The sequence below is a fragment of the Somniosus microcephalus genome, chromosome 16 (assembly GCF_052327205.1).
Source record: "Somniosus microcephalus isolate GS21.2 chromosome 16, FLI_Smic_1.0, whole genome shotgun sequence".
NCBI classification, from domain to species: domain Eukaryota; kingdom Metazoa; phylum Chordata; class Chondrichthyes; order Squaliformes; family Somniosidae; genus Somniosus; species Somniosus microcephalus.
This window is the reverse complement of record NC_141002.1, coordinates 24,406,165-24,425,581: the sequence shown is the minus strand read 5'-3', so window position 1 is coordinate 24,425,581 and position 19,417 is coordinate 24,406,165. Positions and strand designations below refer to the sequence as shown.

General features: G+C 42.8%; 2 protein-coding genes across 6 annotated transcripts in view; one reads left to right on the top strand and one right to left on the bottom strand.

Annotated features, from left to right (window-relative positions):
- The window catches only part of pphln1 (periphilin 1), a 258,281-nt gene extending 240,248 nt beyond the window's left edge, over positions 1 to 18,033 (bottom strand). For 2 of the 5 annotated variants that reach the window (XM_086008690.1, XM_086008695.1), the window contains exons 1-4: positions 17,646 to 17,915; positions 11,160 to 11,260; positions 9,752 to 9,949; positions 1,630 to 1,691 (exon numbers count right to left, since the gene is read on the bottom strand). In XM_086008690.1, the coding sequence (XP_085864816.1) occupies positions 1,630 to 1,691; positions 9,752 to 9,949; positions 11,160 to 11,237 (338 nt within the window). In that variant the 5' untranslated portion in view covers positions 11,238 to 11,260; positions 17,646 to 17,915. Of the gene's footprint in view, positions 1 to 1,629; positions 1,692 to 9,751; positions 9,950 to 11,159; positions 11,261 to 17,327; positions 17,439 to 17,465; positions 17,573 to 17,645; positions 17,916 to 17,943 lie in introns of those variants that run through there. The other 3 variants (XM_086008692.1, XM_086008691.1, XM_086008693.1) reach the window with 3 other exon arrangements.
- A 26-nt stretch (positions 18,034 to 18,059) lies between these two features.
- The window catches only part of zcrb1 (zinc finger CCHC-type and RNA binding motif 1), a 66,080-nt gene continuing 64,722 nt past the window's right edge, over positions 18,060 to 19,417 (top strand). Inside the window, exon 1 of the mRNA XM_086008696.1 lies at positions 18,060 to 18,170. The gene's annotated coding sequence lies outside the window, so the exon portion shown is untranslated. The remainder of the gene's footprint in view (positions 18,171 to 19,417) is intronic.

Below are 19,417 nucleotides of genomic sequence, written 5' to 3'. Positions count from 1 at the left end.
GATGATCAGCCACGATCTCATTAAATGGCAGAACAGGCTCAAGGAGCCGAATGGCCGACTCCTGCTCCTATCTTCTATGTTTCTATGTTTCAAAAAGCCGGCAGGCATAATAGGGCGAATGACCTCGTTCTGTGCTGCAAAATTCTATGATTCTATTCAGGACAGAAAGTTTATAGTGCATCGATTTAGAAGTTGAATTATGTAATGCTAATACTGACAAGATGAAGCCTCGAGATGATAAAAGCACAAATGTTGTACGAGTATTGGTTTGAGATTAGTACTCGCTTATGGTGATGCAAAGCCAGCAGGTTCAATTTATTATGCCAGCTTCACATCACTCTCATCAGGGATAATGGAGCGCTGACATGCAGGCAAGACACTATCCACGGTTACTGGCATCCAAATGCCAGTTTAATTTTCAGGTTATCAAAGAATTAACATGATGTTGGTCAACAATAAAAGAGTAAGTTAAAAAGCCCCCAGGTAGACTAATGGACTACCTAGTAACTTTTAAATTTAATTTTGCACTAACTCCAGTTATACTGCAATCACTGTAAAGCTGTAGGTGTAAAAATGTTAAGCACTGGTTTAGAAACTACACAACCAAGTTATATTAAACGGCTTGCAAGGATATGAAGCCAAAACCATTCACCTGACTCAAAATGCACAGTAAATCTGTTCGATAATGTTTAGAGCCGCTAACTCAGTACAAATCGCAGTTAAAACCTGGGAACTTTTTTGGGTTGCAAGACTCAATACTGGAAGTGCGTACACCCAAAGCCATTTTAAATCTTACATTCACAATACCTAACCTAACAAAGAAAACCAGACCAAAACTATTCAGTAGCCGAAAATTTCAATAGTATTGGTGTTTTATTTATTTTTTTTAAAAAGCTTTTCAGTTATTATATAAAAATAGCACTCAGGCATGAGACATTTGGCGACATTGAGCGTTTTTGATAAATCCAGAATTTTGGTCCTACTGTAACAAGCATTTACAGGATAAGAAAGAAGTGAGGAATGTCGGTCACATTTTTTTTGTCGAAAGAAGTAAGCTTTTATTTTGCATCTCCCTATACGGTGAAACAAATGGAGCACCATTTTATCAACTAGCTGCATATTTTGTAAACAAGCAAATCCCACTACTATTTAATTAGAAAGACAAGTTGAAGACAAGCTTTATGAAAGTACAAAACAAAATTCTTATGTTTAGGATAACCAATTACTGGCATTTATAGCAGGTCATATTAGTATACAGGAAAATTTGTATTATCCGGAGGTTAACTGTCCGGATGCTCGCGCCACCGGCAAAAATCAGGAGCCATTTCGTTAGGTTTTTCTTTTCGTTGCTTTTTTTTCCCCCAGTCAGGCTCTGCAAGGTCTCGCTGAAGCTGTTGCTAAGCTACACAGACGCTTGCAAGGTACTGCCGACTGTTTAGAAGCTGTAAGCAACAGGGTTTGTTGCCAGATACGGAGCTCAAAATCTCCGTATGTTTCAACATTAGCGCTGGTTTGTCCGGCAGTTTTGATGGGACGGCAACAGCTCGGTCCCGTCGGTGCCGGATAGCACAAAGTTTCCTGTAGTATTCCTCTATTTTGCTGCCAAGGACAACTGCTTTCTTCACCTACCTGTAATCAGACTGTCTATTTCCTGAATGCTCCTCTCTGGGCCATCTGGAATTTTCATCATCCTGGGTAAATTTTATGAAAAGAAATAAAGAGTGAAAAAATCTAGAACATCATGGCCACACTTGAAATAAATGTCATAGCGTGATACATATTAGGGGTAATTTTAACCCCAATAATGGGTGTGTTTGGGTCGGGTGGGAAGCTAAAATGTTAAATATTTCAAACACGAACCCAACCCGCCTCAAACCCCCACCCACTTCTGGCTTTAACAGGCGGGACGGGGCGGGCGACCAACCTGCCATCAGGAGGCTGGTCTAATTTAAATATTTGAATGAGGCTGCGTGCCTAAGATTTTCATCTCTCTTCCAGCTTTAATACTGGCCGACCAGGTTTCCCAGGCCTCAAGAAACCCAGCAGCTGAAGGGAGGTGAGGATTTCTGGCACTGCTTGTATGCCAGGAGGAGCAGGAGTCCTTTCCCCCGGCCCAACAAGCTAGCTTGTTAATCTCCCCGGCAATTGGACTCCACCTACGATCCGATGTCCTCCCCAGCCCACGATCTTCTCCAGGGACCCCCTGCGATCTTCTCTAGAACTATAAAAATAATTATCTGTATATTACCATTGCACCATTTTTGTAGAATGCTAATTATATATATATATATATATATTTTTTTTTTTACAGAATACCTCAGCATTATTTTTTGCATTTTCTGCATTCTCCACACCACCCCCCTGCCCCTCACCCCCAACAACAGCTAACAAGACTCTCAATCTGGCTGGCTGAGGCCGGGAAATGGATTTCTATAAATGGTAATCAAGTGTTGTCGTTAGATTCGGCAGGCCTGAGGGAATCCCATACTAAACTGCCCCCCCGCCTCCCCATAACTATCAGGGCCATTATCTTATTGGTTTATTAGAGGCCGAGATTTTGGTTTTCATAGAGTCATAGAGTTTTACAGCACAGAAAGAGGCCCTTCGGCCCATCGTGTCTGCGCCGCCCATCCATCCCTGTCCAGTCTAATCCCATTTTCCAGCATTTGGTCCATAGCCTTGTATGCAATGGCATATTCAAGTGCTCATCCAAATGCTTCTTGAATGTTGTGAGGGTTCCTGCCTCTACCACCCTTTCAGGCATTGAGTTCCACATTCCAACCACCCTCTGGGTGAAAAAGTTCCTCCTCAAATCCCCTCTAAATCTCCTGCCCCTTACCCTGAATCTATGCCCCCTTGTTATTGACCCCCCTACTAAGGGGAAAAGTTCCTCTTTATCTACCCTATCTATGCCCCTCATCATTTTGTACACCTCAATCAGGTCCCCCCTCAGCCTTCTTTGCTCCAAGGAAAACAACCCCAGCCTGTCCAGCCTCTCTTCATAGCTGAGGCGCTCCATCCCAGGTAACATCCTGGTGAATCTTCTCTGCACCCTCTCCAAAGCAATCACATCCTTCCTATAGTGAGGCGACCAGAACTGCACACAGTACTCCAGCTGTGGCCTCACCAGCGTTTTGTACAGCTCCATCATAACCCCCCTGCTCTTATATTCTATGCCTCGGCTAATGAAGGCAAGTATCCCATATGCCGTTTTGATCCTACTCAATCCAATGTCCAACATAAAATCTGCCTGGTTCAATTTCTCAATTCTAGGCATGTCAACTTGGAGCCAACTTGATCCCAAATAGACTTCCTTTACACCCCTATCCTGCCCACAGGAGGATTTTCACTAGTTGATCATTAGACAATGACAACCACAGGTTTTAGCCCTTGAAAGGTGAAAAAAAACACTAGAAGTTAATAAAAGTCAAGGAAATTGATAGTGCTGCAAACAGATAAGAAATTATAAGATCAACTCACATTTTATGCTTTAAGGGAGCTATTAAGGATATTGTAATTGATACTAATGCTATTTTGTGAAAAGGTTCAGGTGTGTTTGCATATTCATTTTACAACAATAGTTGTAAGTAAACAAGAGGTTTGTTTTTCCTCAGAGGAGGAGGATGGGGGACATTGGTCCACAGGTGCTGGGCCCTCAAATACTGCATCAAATGGTCAGTCTTCCTGTGCAAGACTTGCTAGCAACTGTCAGCAAACTATTCCACCATGTGGGGCAGTTTTATTATGGCCAGGCCCAATTTGATTGTCTTTTGAAGTCCAATCTTTTGAAGTCCAGTCATGTTTCTCCAGTGCAGGAGTTAGGAATGGAAGACTTGGCTTCTTCTTTGACCTTCCTAGCCCAGGTTCACTGAAGCTCATTTTAGCATCCCATTGCTGTCATGCCTGATATCTAACTCCATACAACCCAGAAACTGAAATCTTTCCGGTCTTTACAACTCAGTTCAACACTATACAGTGTCTTTAACAGGAAGGTCAAAACAAGGTGCTTTGGCCTTTAAACCAATATAGGTTCAGTGAATTCAGAGTTCTAAATTGGTTCTGACATCAGATCAATTCACCTCTAATTAGGTTATATGAAATTTCCTTCCCATTTTGGCTCCATCATAATTGAGATTTTTTTTTTTTAAACAAAATTATTGAAGCTGTGTGTAATGCTTTCTCTTCCCCTCTTTGCTCTTGCTTTTGTTACTTGATCTAGAATTAACACCTCTCCCCTTATATTTTTTCCAGTGCTAGCTCTTGTTTTTTTTTCTCTCCTTAAGAGGTTTAGAGTTTATGATTATTTCTTTAACACTTGCTGTAATTAGCTTTATTATTGCATGAGAGTTGAAAACTTGACACAGCTCAGTGCTCAAAGATTTAAATAAGATAATGTGTCTCATGCTATGACGTTTCATACCAGAAAACACAATACATTAAAATACCACATAAAACAAAGAACCTTTATGAACACTCGAAGGTTGGTTTGGCTCAGTAATCATCTGGGGTTTGAAGTATGGTTGTGATGTTCATGTGCTGCTAATTTGGACTGTCCTGTTAAGACCACTGCGCAAGTATGCCTTATGGAAATCCAAGCAATTGTAGCTGTTTGCTGAAATTGACGAGAAGTTAATAAATTGCTTGTGAATATTAGCCACCAGGTCAGCTTAACCCAGAATGAAGTCCCTAACTTACTTTTTCTTTTTAAAATAAATATGCATTTTTATTTATTTATTGGCAGATCTCCTATAGTATTGCTCACGGTGAGTCGGAGGATACACTGTTGTATAGCATTAGGGATATAATGTTTTGTAACACAGAATGTATTATCAAGGTCACTGATATATGGGCCCATAAATTCCGTTCCCTACGGCTGTGTACTCACCTGTAGGGCCAATGGAAGTGCCGGTTTTACACATGCACTGGAAACCGGAACTTCCATTCTTCAAAGAAAGGGCTTCACAGCTCAAACGCCTGCGCCGGAGCGGCAGTGCGTACGGCTGCAACTTCCGTTTTTTTCAGCAGTTGCTTCAGTCCAGGTAAGTCTGAAACAGCTGCGCCTGGAAAAGCAGGCGCAAGGCCTGCTTTTAACAAGGCAAGGGGTGAAGAAAGTAAAATATTTTTTTCCCAGTGATTTATCATTTTAAAACACTTTAAAGAAAGATACGTTTATTTTTTAGCACTGTTAAAAACTTTAATTATTTTTTTCAGAAATTTAAATTTTTGTTTAAAGTAGTTAATTTATGTAATTTAAAATAGTCATTTTAAAAATGTGATTTTATTTTTAATTTATTTGAAGTTTTACTTATGTTTCGGGGCTGATCTCTGTTCATAGATTTGACAGGTCTTCCCTGCTCTGATTGGCTCCCCGTGGCCCACGTGATTCCAGGGACGCTGCGAACAAGCTGCGCCTCTGGGATACGCGTACCCTGCACACCGGCAGTTTGAGGAGGCACATCAATGGAATTCTGCGCCTCCCGGGAGCCCTCCGGTCCAGGCGTAGATTTTTCAGGATCGCCGCCCTCCGCCCGCGGGAGGGCTGCAAACGGAATTTCTGGGCCACGGTGAATGAATTATTGATTTTAATATATGGCACTGTGAGTTTTGAGATTGTTTCTCTTTTTAATGAAAATTGTAAATTAGTGGCCTTAATTACATCATAGCAAAATACTGCAGGTGCTGGAAATCTGAAACAACAACAGAAAATGCTGGAAACACTCAGCAGGTCAGGCAGCATCATGGAGAGAGAAACAGAGTCAACGTTCCAGGTCGATGGCCCTTCGTCAGAACAGGAAAAAGTTGCAGAAGTAACAGATATTTAAGCAAGTGTGGGGCAGGGAAATATGTTGCTCTACTTCTATACTGAAATGTTCTCATTTTTTGAAAGCAAGGGACACAGAGTAAGAAGAAAATGGAAGATGCAACAGGTTGCAGGTAGATATTATGTATGTGCAGCTGTAGTGTAGAGCATGGAAGGGGACATTGGGGTTTGGGAGTACACGGTGATAGCAGTGAAAGGTGGTGGAGAGGGAAGGAATGGGAGAGAAGAGGAAATAGTGCTGTGCCCCGACAACAGTGGATAGGGAGGATCCTAGCTTCTGTGCAGCTCATTCAGTCTGGTAGAATAGGGTCGTTCAGGAAAGGGAGCGTCAAGTATGAAAGTACTGGGGAGTAAGTTCCTATGAGTTGGCAGCATTGGGAAGGGGTAGGGACAGGGTACTAAATTTGGATGATCAGCCATGATCTCATTAAATGGCGGAACAGGCTCAAGGGGCCGAATGGCCTGCTCCTGCTCCTATCTTCTATGTTTCTATGTTACTGCTGTTGAGTACTTGAGGTGGATCCTGAGGTTTCATAGCAGTAGGGAGGGGGTCAGGAATATGGTAGTACTATAAAGGTGGGGAGAAAGGAGGAGAAAGTCACAGGGTGCAAGAGCATTACTGGGAGCATAGAGATATTTGAAGTAGAGCGGGATTCCGGGGTGCCGTAGTACTGGAGGTTTGGAAGGAATCGCAGCATCTGGAAGGGGTGTCTGTAGATTTAGCAGAATTCAGGAGTGGAGTTATGGCTGTATAAATTCTGGGGGAGGTCCCAGGATCTGGAAGCAGCGGGAGGGGAATTTTGTGGTCTGGAAGCAATAGGGAAAGGGATCTCTGGGGTTTGAAAGAACTGGAAAAAAGGCTCAACGGTCTGAGAGTAACAGGGTGGTTCTGGGATGTAGGAGCACGAGAAGGGGGTTCCAGGATCTCTGATCAGTGGAGTTGTTTCACGGACCTGGGTTCAGGGGCAATGTTCCCTGTAAACTGCGCGGACGCTCCAGGGGTCCCACACAGCCAGCTTGCCAATAGAAACACACGTGCGTGGTATTTTGAATGGGCTGCGCGGCCCTGAAAAAAAAATTACAAGGAACATTGATCAACATAAGGTTTAGATTAGTTATGGAGAAGGACAAAGAGCAATCGAGAATAAAAATAGTTAACTGGAGGAGAATTGAGGAGGGATCTGGCCCGGGTAAACTGGAGTCAAAGGTTGGCAGGCAGAAATGTAATGGAGCAATGGACGGCCTTCAAAGAGGAGATGGTTCGGGTTCTGTCTAGGTATATTCCCACAAGGGGGAAAGAGAAGCCAACCAAAGCCAGAGCTCGCTAGATGACGAAGGAGTTAGTGAGTTGGATGAAGCAGAAAAAGCAGCCATATGACAGATGTCAGCTTGGTAATAAAAGGGAGAATCAGGCTGAATATAAAAGTAGAGAAGTGAAAAAGGAAATAAGAGGAGCAAAGAGACAGTAAGAGAATAGATTGGCAGCTAACATAAAGGGGAATCCAAAGATCTTCTGTAGGCATATTAACAGTAAAAGGGTTGTCAGAGGAGCTGTGGTGCCGATTAGGAACCAAAATAGAGATCTATTGGTGGAGGCAAAAGGCATGGCTGAGGTACTAAATTAGTACTTTCCATCAGTGTTTACCGAGGAGAAGGACTTTGCCAAAGCTATGATAAACAAGGAGGTTGCCAGGATACTGGATGAGATAAAAACAGATAAAGAGGAGGCTGGCAGTGTTTAAAGTGGATAAGTCACCCAGTCCGCATAGGATGCATCCTAGGTTGCTGAGGGAAGCAAGGGTAGAAATTGCAGAGGTGTTGGTCACTATCTTCCAATCCTCCTTAGATACGGGGTGGTGCCAAAGGGCTGGAAATTTGCAAATGTTACACCCTTGGTTCAAAAAGGGAAAAAAGACAAACCTGGCAGTTACAGGCCAGTCAGTTTAACATCAGTGGTGGGGAAGCTTTTAGAAACAATAATCCAGGAGAAAATTAACAGCCACTAGGACAAACATCGACTAATAAAGTAGAGCTATCACAAATCGTGTTTGACTAACTTGATTGAGTTTTTTGATGAGGTAATAGAGAGGGGATGAGGGCATTGCAGTTGATGTTGTGTATATGGACTTTCAAGAGGCGTTTGATAAAGTACCACATATTTTAGCAAAATTGAAGCCTGTGGGATAAAAGGGGCAGTAGCAGCATGGATACAAAATTGGCTAAGGGATAGAAAACAGGGAGTTGTGGTGAATGGCTGTATTTCAGACTGGAGGGAGGTATAGTGTGGTGTTCCCCTGGGTTCAGTACGAGGACCACTGCTGTTACTGATATACATTAATGACTTGGACACAATTTCAAAATTTGCAGATGATACGAAACTTTGAAGTGTGGTAAACAGTGAAGAAGATAGTGATAGACTTCAAGAGGGCATAGAAAGGCTGGTGGAATGGGCGGACACATGGCAGTTGAAATTCAACGCAGAAAAGTGTGAGGTGATATATTTTGGTAGGAAGAATGAGGAGACACAATACATGCTAAATGGTACAATTTTAAAGGGGGTGCCAGAACAGAGGGCCCTGGTGGTGTTTGTGCACAAATCTCTGAAGGTGGCAGGACAGGTTAACAAAGCAGTTAATAAAGCATATGGGATTCTGGGCTTTATAAATAGAGACAGAGTACAAAAACCAGGAAGTTATGCTAAACGTATATAAAACACTAGTTCAGCCCCAGCTGGAAGTAGTGTGTCCAATTCTGGGCACCACACTTTAGGAAGGACATGAAGGCTTTGGAGAGAGTACAGAAGAGATTTACTAGAATGGTTCCAGGCATGAGGGATTACAGTTACGTGGATAGACTGGAGAAGCTGGGGTTGTTCTCCTTAGAGCAGAGAAGGCTAAAAGAAAATTTGATAGGAGGTGTTTAAAATCATGAAGGAGTTAGATAAAGTAAATAAAGAGAAACTGTTTCCAATGGCTGAAGGGTCATAACCAGAGGGCACAGATTTAAGGTGACTGGCAAAACAACCAGAGGCGACAGGAGGGGAAACATTTTTACATAACGAGTGGTTAGGATTTGGAATGCACTGCCCGATAGGGCAGTGGATACAGATTCAATAGTAGCCTTCAAAAGGGAATTGGATAAATTCTTGAAGGAGAAAAAATTGCAGGGATGTGGCGAAAGAGCGGGTGAGTGGGACTAACTGGATTGCTCTTCGAAAGAGCCGGTGAAGACCAGTGTTCCCTTTAAGCTGCATGGCTGTGCAGTGCTCTGGAGCTCCCACGCAGCTAGCACACCGGCTTTTAAATGCAAATACTGCACATGCGCGGATTTTTGAATGGGCCATGCAGACCGTTAAAGGGGCCGCGTGGCCCAAAAAAAATTAGAGGGAACATTGGCGCAGACTCCTTGGGCTGAACAGCCTCCTTCTGTGCTGTACTATTCTATGATTATCTAGTTTGGGGATGGTTTCTTCAAGTATGGACTGGGCTAGTTTGATTGATAAGGTAGCTATTTAGGTGTGAAGCCAGTCATGTGTGATTTTTCATTGATTAACTATTTGAAAGTGATAACTGTGTTTGAATTGATGTTTGTGCTGACTGTGTTGTTTGAGTAGATTTTACAAGCAAGAGGCAAATCAAGTTATACGAGTCCAGCGGAGTCAAGGAGGCAGCTAAGAGTAGAGGGAGTTTAGCACTGGACTGCAGTTCAAACTAAAGTGCAGTTGACTTGAAATTATTTTCAGTTATTTGATATTTCCAAACCCTCGGAGTCCACCTATTTTGGCTGGACAGTGAAAGCAGTCTTGTGCAGAATTTACATGACATGGGAGTTTCTCAAAGTCCAGCGTCCAGGACAACCAAAAGCATACTTATTATTCATTCACTTGGCAACAAGAGGTTCTTATTTACATGAAAAAAAGGTTATAGTTACCCATGAGTCAGTTTTGGGTGATGGACCAAACCTTCGGCCATGTCCAGCATCACGGCTGTCAGCAGGATAATCTCGATACTCCTCTGAATGGTTGTAATAATTATATTCACGGCTTGTGCCGCTACCTCTTCCTCCTCCACCACCACCACCGTCATAATCCTGCCTCCTCTGCACAGTTCTTTGAAATTCTGGCGTATCCTAAGAGAAAAGGTTTAAAATGTCGGTGGCAGAACATACCATATTGTCATGAGAATTTTTTTTTAAAACCAGAGTCCATGTACACATTGATCAAAAATACAAGTCTAATAATATTGCATTAAAGAGAATCCTAATTACTGCTTATGTAATAAAATTAATGGAATAATGGTTCATTAACAGCTTTGCCACATAAGCAGAGAACAAATGTTTTAACTAAAACTGAGTGCCGGTAGACTATTCAACAGTGGATGGAGGTAAATTACAGCCGAGTGCATTCCTGCTCACCCATATTCCTAGCAGAGCTCCCACGCCTCCGTCAATTCCGCTCCCTGGGAATGACACTTACCCTTGCTTAGCATCCCTCCACAACACATGTCGGCAACAGAAGACAGCAGTGCCCCAACAACTTTGCCATGGAGTAGCATGACTTAGGGTTTTAATCTTAAATATTCTATGATCAGAAGACTTAGCGAATGCCTGGCACTTCCTCATTGAGAAGGGGGAGGGGCGGTGGGGAGAATACGAAGGTAGAGCTACCCTGATAATCGATGGCATCACTAACCATTGTGATGTCTCTACAATTTAATTATGACTTTATAAGCCACACAAGTGTAATAAAACTTGGTATCGGCTCCCAGAACAGTTCTTTTAAAAAAAAAAATTATCGGGATGTGGGCATTTCTGGTATTTATTGCCCACCTCTAGTTGCTCCAAGATGGTGATGGGCCACCTTCTTGAACTGCTGCACTCCTTTGTAGCGGTTTGATACAAATGAGTGGCTTGCGAGGCTACTTCAGAGGGCAGTTAAGAGTCAACCACCTTGGTGGGGAACTGGAATCACATATAGGCCAGACTGGCTAAAGAAGTCAGGTTCCCTTCCCTAAAAGCACATTAGTGTTACAACAATCCAACAGCTTCATGGTCAATTACCAGATGCATTGAATGGCTTACAGAGCAAGATGATCCCAGATTCAATCAAGATAGCTTATTTCAGCCAAGTGGCAGGAACACAAACATCTGCACTATGGAGAAGGGGTGGGAGAAAAATAAATGCCCATGAACGGAATCTATTGTGGCTGTGGTGCCTCCTCAATGGAATAAGCGCATCAGCATTTACTATCTAGGATTAGGCAAGGTCGAACTTGACTCTGGCACGACGAAGGAAGGACAGGAGAACCCAATTAACAATGAAAGTTACAATTAAACATACTGCGTGTTGTGTTCTTCCAGGATGGAAGCGACCCCGTTGATTTCTTTCGCCGCATTGTGATCGTGATTCAGACCACATTCCCTCTTCTATATGACACTTAGCTGTGAAAGAAAAACAGGTCATCTGTGGCACATCTTGCAAGACTGACAACTTCCCTTTTATGCATTAAATAAAACATTTAAGAAATCACAATTCTGTTTAATTTCATATCAGTGCGTTTACAAGGCTGACTGTTGAGCACCAATAATGGGCCATCAAATCATCACTTCGCTTTTGTCCGAAGGGAGGTTTTTTATATAAATAATGGTTCTACACGTTATTTGGAACATCAGTACCTGTGAAAGTACAATTTCATAAACAAAATAATGGACAGCTCCACATATTTAAACCACCACTTGCTGAATGAATGTGAAATGCACAAAGTTTACAAAAACATACACTGCATTGAACTGCTGAACATTGCTATATCAACAACATAATTTACTGCACCAAATGTCATGGGATAGATTACAAATGCAATACAATAGAGAAAAGAAACCAAATTTAACTTGAGGCATATGCACGAATGCAAAAGAAGAAACGCTCACTGGAATCCCTAACCTGACCTCTTCACTCAACCCCATTGGAAGCTCCTGAACTCCACCTGTAAAAGATCTTATATGACCAGTCACACAAGACTTTGATTCTCATGACAACAAATAATGATTGTGTCATTACACCAAAAAGTATAAGATTAAAATATTTTACTGTATAGAAAAAGAAAAAAAAAGCGTATGAGCCAAAACAGACCAAATCTTCCACATGTTGAAACAACCTTAATTTCCAACACAACCCTCAAATGAGAAGGAGAGAAGATGAAGAAAGGAATTCTAAGTTCTAGCATATTTCAATTAAAATGAAAAGGATGAAAATGATAAATATACAACAAGGAATAGGTCTATAAACATTGTGTGGAAGGTTACAGATCTTTGCCTGCTCACTTTCAGACCTGGTAATACTTGAGATATTTTATCATCACAGACCTCTATTTCAATGATAGACTAGTAACTGGGCTTTTAATGACAGAAAGGAATAAGAGGAAAAAACAGAAATGAAGGAAAAATTAAAGGATACGTACAAAATGAAGGCCGAAAAATCTTTAGAAATGCAGAAGAAGAAAAAGAAGAAATAGAATACCAGTAAATTAACAAAAGGAAATTCCTTACAAGGAAGCAACTGGTATTAAACTGCCCAAGAATGAAAGCTTACCAAAAAAGTAAAACTTTGGCCCGTAATTTCCGATCCCTACGGGTGTGTACGAGCTGTGTACACACCCGTAGGGACCTCGCAAGTGCCAGCTTCAGGCATGCGAAGCGCTGGCGCTGAAAACCAGCATTTCCGATCTGCGCGCGCCTGCCCTGGAGAAGGGCCTCTGTGGGTGGGGAGTTCCACTTTCTGCAGAACCTCCGCTCACTGAAATCCCTTAAAAATCTTACGCCTGGTAAAAGCGTGCGTAATGCCTGCTTTTATCAGCACAAGAGTTTCAAAGTTTTTTTCACTCATTTATAATTTTAAAATACTTTTTACAAAGGTAAGTTTATTTTTAGCCCCTTAAAAAACTTTAATAATTTTTTTCAAAATGTTTAATTTTTGTTTAAAATATTTAATTTAATAATGTAATTTTAACTCATTTTAAAAACGTGATGGTTTCTTAAAAATTTATTTAATGTTTTGATGTCTTTTTTCAGTGATCTCCATTCATACTTTTGACAGGTCTACCATACAACCAAGTATAAATTGCAGCCAACAAACCAGAGTTATGCTGCTGAGTCCATGACTCATTCCACTGTAAATACAATACTCAGGTGAAACTAGAATCATGGTTACAGCACAGAAGGAGGCCATTCGGCCTGTGCCGGCTCTCTGTAAGAGCACTTCAGGCAAAAAGGAAAGGGAGGTGGGGTAGCATTACTGGTTAAAGAAGGGATTAACACAATTGTAAGGAAGGATATTAGCTCTGATGATGTGGAATCTGTATGGGTAGAATTGAGAAATACTAAGGGGCAGAAAACGTTAGTGGGAGTGGTATATAGACCTCCAAAGGCGGAGGTTGGTGATGGCATTAAAAGGGAAATTAAAGAAGCGTGCAATAAGGGCACAGCAGTCATCATGGGTGACTTTAATCTACATATAGATTGGGCTAACCAAATTAGTAACAATACTGTGGAGGAGGAATTCCTGGAGTGTTTACGAGATGGTTTCCTGGACCAATATGTCGAGGAACCAACCAGAGATCAGGCCATCTTAGACTGGGTATTATGTAACGAGAAAGGATTAATTAGCAATCTTGTTGTACAAGGCCCTTTGGGTCGGAGCGATCACAATATGATCGAATTCTTCATTAAGATGGAGAATGAAGTAGTTGACTCAGAGACTAGGGTCCTAAACTTAAATAAAGGAAACTACGATGGTCTGAGGAGCGAGTTGGGTATGATTGATTGGGGAATGTCACTCAAAGGGTTGACGGTGGATAGGCAATGACAAACATTCAAAGACCGAATGGATGAACTACAGAATTTGTTAATCCCAGTTTGGCATAAAAATAAAACAAAAAAGGTGACTCAACCGTGGCTAACAAGGGAAATTAAGGATAGCATAAGATCCAAGGAGAGGACATATAAATTGGCCAGAAAAGGCAATAATCCTGAGGATTGGGAGCAGTTTACGATTCAACAAAGGAGGACAAAGGGATTAATTAAGGGGGAAATAGAATATATGAGAGTAAGCTGGCAGGAAACATAAAAACTGACTGTAAAAGCTTTTATAGATATGTGAAGAGAAAAGGATTGGTGAAGTCAAGCGTAGGTCCCTTGCAGTCAGAATCAGGGGAATTTATAATGGGGAACAAAGAAGTGGTAGACCAACTAAATACATATTTTGGTTCTGTCTTCACAAAGGAGGACACAAATAACCTCCCAGAGATGCCGGGGAACATAGGGTCTGATGAAAGGGTGGAACTGAAAGAAATCAGTATTTGTAGGGAAATGGTGTTAGGAAAATTGATGGGACTGAAGGCCGATAAATCCCCAGGGCCTGATAATCTACATCCTAGGGTACTTAAGGAAGTGGCCCTAGAAATAGTAGATGCATTGCTGGTCATCTTCCAGAACTCGATAGACTCTGGAACAGTACCCATGGATTGGAGGGTAGCAAATGTTACCCCACTATTCAAAAAAGGTGGCAGAGAAAAAGCAGGGAATTATAGACCGGTAAGCCTGACATCGGTAGTGGGGAAAATGCTAGAGTCTATTATAAAAGATGTAATAGCAGAGCACTTGGAAAGTAGTGACAGGATCGGACAAAGTCAACATGGATTTACAAAGGGTAAATCATGCTTGACTAATCTACTGGAATTTTTTGAGGATGTAACTGGTAAAATAGATAAGGGAGAACCAGTGGATGTGGTGTATTTGGACTTTCAGAAGGCTTTCGATAAGGTCCCGCATAAGAGATTAGCGTGCAAAATTAAGGCACATGGGATTGGGGGCATGGTATTGACTTGGATAAAGAACTGGTTGGCAGACAGGAAGCAAAGAGTTGGAATAAACGGGTCGTTTTCTGAGTGGCAGGCAGTGACCAGTGGGGTACCGCAAGGATTGGTCCTAGGACCCCAGCTGTTCACAATATATATTAATGATCTGGACAAGTGAATTGGATGCAATATCTCCAAATTTGCAGACGACACAAAGCTGGATGGGAGGGTATGCTGTGAGGAGGATGTCGAGAAACTCCAGTACGATTTGGACAGGTTGGGTGATTGGGCAGAAACATGGCAAATGCACTATAATGTGGATAAATGTGAGGTTATCCACTTTGGTGGCAAAAACAGGAAGGCAGACTATTAATTGAATGGCAATAGATTGGGAGAAGGAGAAGTGCAAAGAGACCTGGGTGTTCTTGTGCACCAGTCGCTGAAGGTAAGCATGCAGGTGCAGCAGGTGGTTAAGAAGGCAAATGGTATGTTGGCCTTCGTAGCAAGAGGGTTCGAGTACAGGAACAAGGATGTCTTGCTGCAGTTGTACAGGGCCTTGGTGAGACCGCACCTTGAGTATTGTGTGCAGTTTTGGTCGCCTTATCTGAGGAAGGACGTTCTTGCCATGGAAGGAGTGCAGCGAAGATTCACCAGGCTGATACCTGGGATGGCAGGAATGACGTACGAGGAGAGATTGTGTCGATTGGGCTTATACTCACTGGAGTTTAGAAGATTGAGAGGGGATCTCATCGAAACCTATAAAATTCTGTCAGGCCTGGACAGACTAGATGTAGGAAGGATGTTTCCGATGGCCGGGGAGTCCAGAACCAGGGGTCATAGTCTAAGGATAAGGGGTAAGCCATTTAGGACAGAAATTAGGAGGAATTTCTTCACCCAGAGTGGTGAACCTGTGGAATTCTCTGCCACAGAGGGCGGTGGAGGCCAGTTCATTAAATATATTCAAGAAGGAGTTAGATATATTTCTTAAGGCTAAAGGGATCAAGGGATATGGGGAGAAGGCAGGGACAGGGTACTAAATTTGGATGATCAGCCATGATCTCATTGAATGGCGGAGCAGGCTCGAGGGGCCGAATGGCCTACTCCTGCTCCTATCTTCTATGTTTCTATGTCCCACACCCTTTCCCCATAGCCCTGAAAAAAAATTTCCTTCAGGTACTTATCCAACTCCCTTTTGAAAGCCATGATTGAATCTGCCTCCACCACCTTTTCAGGCAGTGAATTCCAAATCATAACCACTCACTGCGTAAAAAAGTTTTTCCTCATTTCACTTTTGATTCTTCTGCCAATCACCTTAAATCTGTGTCTTCTGGTTCTCAACCCTTCCACCAATGGGAACAGTTTCTCTCTATCTACTCTGTCTCGACCCCTTATGATTTTCAACACCTCTATCAAATCTCCTCTTAACCTTCGCTGCTCTAAGGAGAACAACTGCAGCTTCTCCAGTCTATCCACGTAACTGAAGTCTCTCATCCTTGGAACCATTCTTGTAAAACTTTTCTGCACCCTCTCCATGACCTTCACATCCTTCCTAAAGTACAGTGCCCAGAATTGGACACAATACTCCAGTTGAGGCTGAACCAGTGTTTCATAAAGGTTCAACATAATTTCCTTGCTTTAGTACTCTACGCCTCTATTTATGAAGCCCAGGATCCCATATGCTTTCTCATCTGCCCTGCCACCTTCAACGATTTGTGCACATATACCCCCAGGTCTCTCTGTTCATGCATCCCCTTCAGAATTGTACCCTTTAGTTTATATTGCCTCTCCTCGTTCTTCCTACCAAAATGTATCACTTCACACCTTTCTGCGTTAAATTTCATCTGCCAAGTGTCCGCCTGAAGTGTCCTCTTGAAGTCCATCACTATCCTCCTCACTGTTCACGATACTTCCAAGTTTTGTGTCATCTGCAAATTTTGAAATTATGCCCTGTACGACCAAGTCATTAATATATATCAAGAAAAGTTGTGGTCCTAGATCCAACCCCTGTACACCTTTCTCCAGTCCGAAAAACAACCATTCACCACGACTCTCTGAGCCAATTTCGTACCTATGCTGCCACTGTCCCTTTTATTCCATGGGCTTCAACTTTGCTGGCAAGCCTATTAAGTGGCACTTTATCAAACAACTTTTGGAAGTCAGTGTACACCACATCAACAGCATTGCCCTCATCAACCCTGTTACCTCATCAAAAAGCTCAAATCAAGTTAGTTAAACACAATTTGCCTTTAACAAATCCGTGCTAGCTTTCCTTAATTAATCCCCACTTGTTATCTTTCAAAAGGGAGTTGGATCTGAAGGGAGAAGGGGAAAGCGGGGAATGGGAAAAGAAAAAGAGGAGGGGGAGTGGAACGAAAGGGGGAAAAAGGAGGTGAAGCTAGTCCCCTGGTTATCAGTTTTGTGTTGAAGCGCATCCCCAAGCCGCTTGGCACGGATAGTAAAGTGACAGCAGCCTTTGGCTTGGCGCCTCGGCAGAAACACGGGGCAACGCCGTTGCAGCAGTACATCAAGTCTGAACATAGCGAACCGCGGCCTAAAAAAGCACTGCAACCCAGGGATCCCTAGCTAGTAAACCCCAACGCTGCTATCGCCATCGGGGCCCAAGCAACAGGAAAGTGAGCCAAGATCACCCGAGCTACCTGATCCCACCGTCCACCAACACCCCCAGTCTGTCCGTCTACAGCCCCAGCGGCCCTCACTCGGGTCTTAAACCGGCCTGTCATTCACCGGCGAGCACATCCGCGCGGCCCGTTGCTAGGGAGACGCCGCCGCCTTACCTGGGAGGAGGCCGTTACTCGCGCGCAGCCAGCCCACCCTCGCTGCCGACCTTTCCCCAACCGGCCCCGCGAGACTGGTGTCAAACCGCGCGAGACTTCATCCCTCCTCCTCCTCCTCCAAAGAGACCAACCGTCTCTCTTAATTATCCGTCGCGCAAAATTGCTTACACTCAGACTCACTTTTGTTTTGGTTTTTAAAGAAAAGTCAACCGATTTTAAAGTTTGAAGAATAAAGGGTTTCAATCTCTCCGTTCTTGGACGATAACTTTCACCCTCTTGATTTTTGACAGCTCGGGCTGCAGAAGTCCCTTGCTCCTTTATTTCGCTCTGCGTCCCCTGCCTGCAATCAGCGTGCCACGAAACACCAAAGAAAATGGCCGCCGCCGCCCGTCCTCCGCGGAAAGAATGCGGCTGGTCGAATTTGCGTATATTACCCCAGAGACGTATATCACTATAATAACATTGAAAGATAAACCACCTTCCTGCACTTGCACTGCGGAACCGGCAGCATTCTCCGCTCGCCGAGGTAATTATCGAGCCAGCTTCAAATCCCGCGCGACCTGAAAGGAGGAGGAGACTTCAGTGGCAGCGAGATGGCGACTGTTCTGCTGGCTGAAAGTGTTGGCAACACCGACATAGAGTCACTTAAAATATGAAGGAAGCGCCATAACTCTGCTGGGGATCTTGAAACAAAAATAAATCCAGGTAAATCATCTGGAAGTGTATCTTTGCAGAGTTGTTTCTGAGCTGCCCCTTAAGTGAGGTTGACACTGCAGATAATGGGAGCACCTTTTTTTAGTGTTCTTCTCAAAGGAAGGAGACCAGTTAAAATAACGTGCTCTATCCAAATTGGGACCTTGGCTTAAAAGTAATTAAGTATATCAGATTACAGATCTGATTAAATTAACAAATTAATCTTGCATGGTGGCCACTGGTTGCAAAAGGCTTGGAGTGGGTTAGGTTGGTCAATAAGTAAATGGGTAAAATTATTGGTTACCTGCTGCATGCTCCACTAGGCAACTTCTTTAAGTGGCGTGTTAACCATATTGTGACTGTTGAGCATTTTAAGATTAGATACGTGTTTCTGTTGGACATGTTTTACTGACATTGATGTATTTGCATATACAGCATTTGAATCAAAGTTGCTACCTTTTTGTCAAGTTCACAGCTGCAGAAGTATCACCAGGAATATGTCTGGTAATGGGATTGTTGTTTGAGTTTTGTTTCTTTTTTACTGGAGATGAAAATTCATTGAAAACCTTAACTAAGGTCTCCATGATAAAACAAAAAAAGTGTCAAAAGTAGACCAGTAGAGTTTAATGTGTGCTAGTATTTACAATTTTGCCTCAGGAACTGGTAATGGCAGGACTAAGCTAATGAATTTAGAGCATCACAGAAGAAGTGTATGGATGCATTAACAATTTGCCATTATATGGTGGTAACATAAAATGTGCCAAAGTACTTCTCGGAGGTGGGAAGAAAAATAGGAATAAAGGAAGACTGACTGATTAGGTGTGGTGACCAATAGCAAGATCAAAGACCTAGATTTTGAGAAGGTTTTTGAAATGGGTGGGCAAGGCCATAGGTTTAAGAATGTTCCAGAGTGCAGACTTTGCAGCCAAAAGTGTCGTGAAGAGAAGGGGTGATGAAAGGGAAGCCAGAATCAGAAGAGTGAAGGAAGCAAACAGGACGATAGCACTGAATATTGTTGCAGAAATAGAGGGGTAAAGCCATGGAGAGATTTGTAGATGAAGGCAAGGATTTCAAAATTGATGCACAGGCGGAGGGAGGTTTGGCAAGCTCAGGATAATGGGACATGATGCGGACTGCAGAGTTTTAGACGAGTTGTGATTAGCAGACTTTAGTAGGCTGGCAGGTAATAAAGGCACGGGTAAGAGTTTTAGCGAAAGTGGAGGTATGATCGAGGAGGAGATGGAAATTGAAGCTCATCT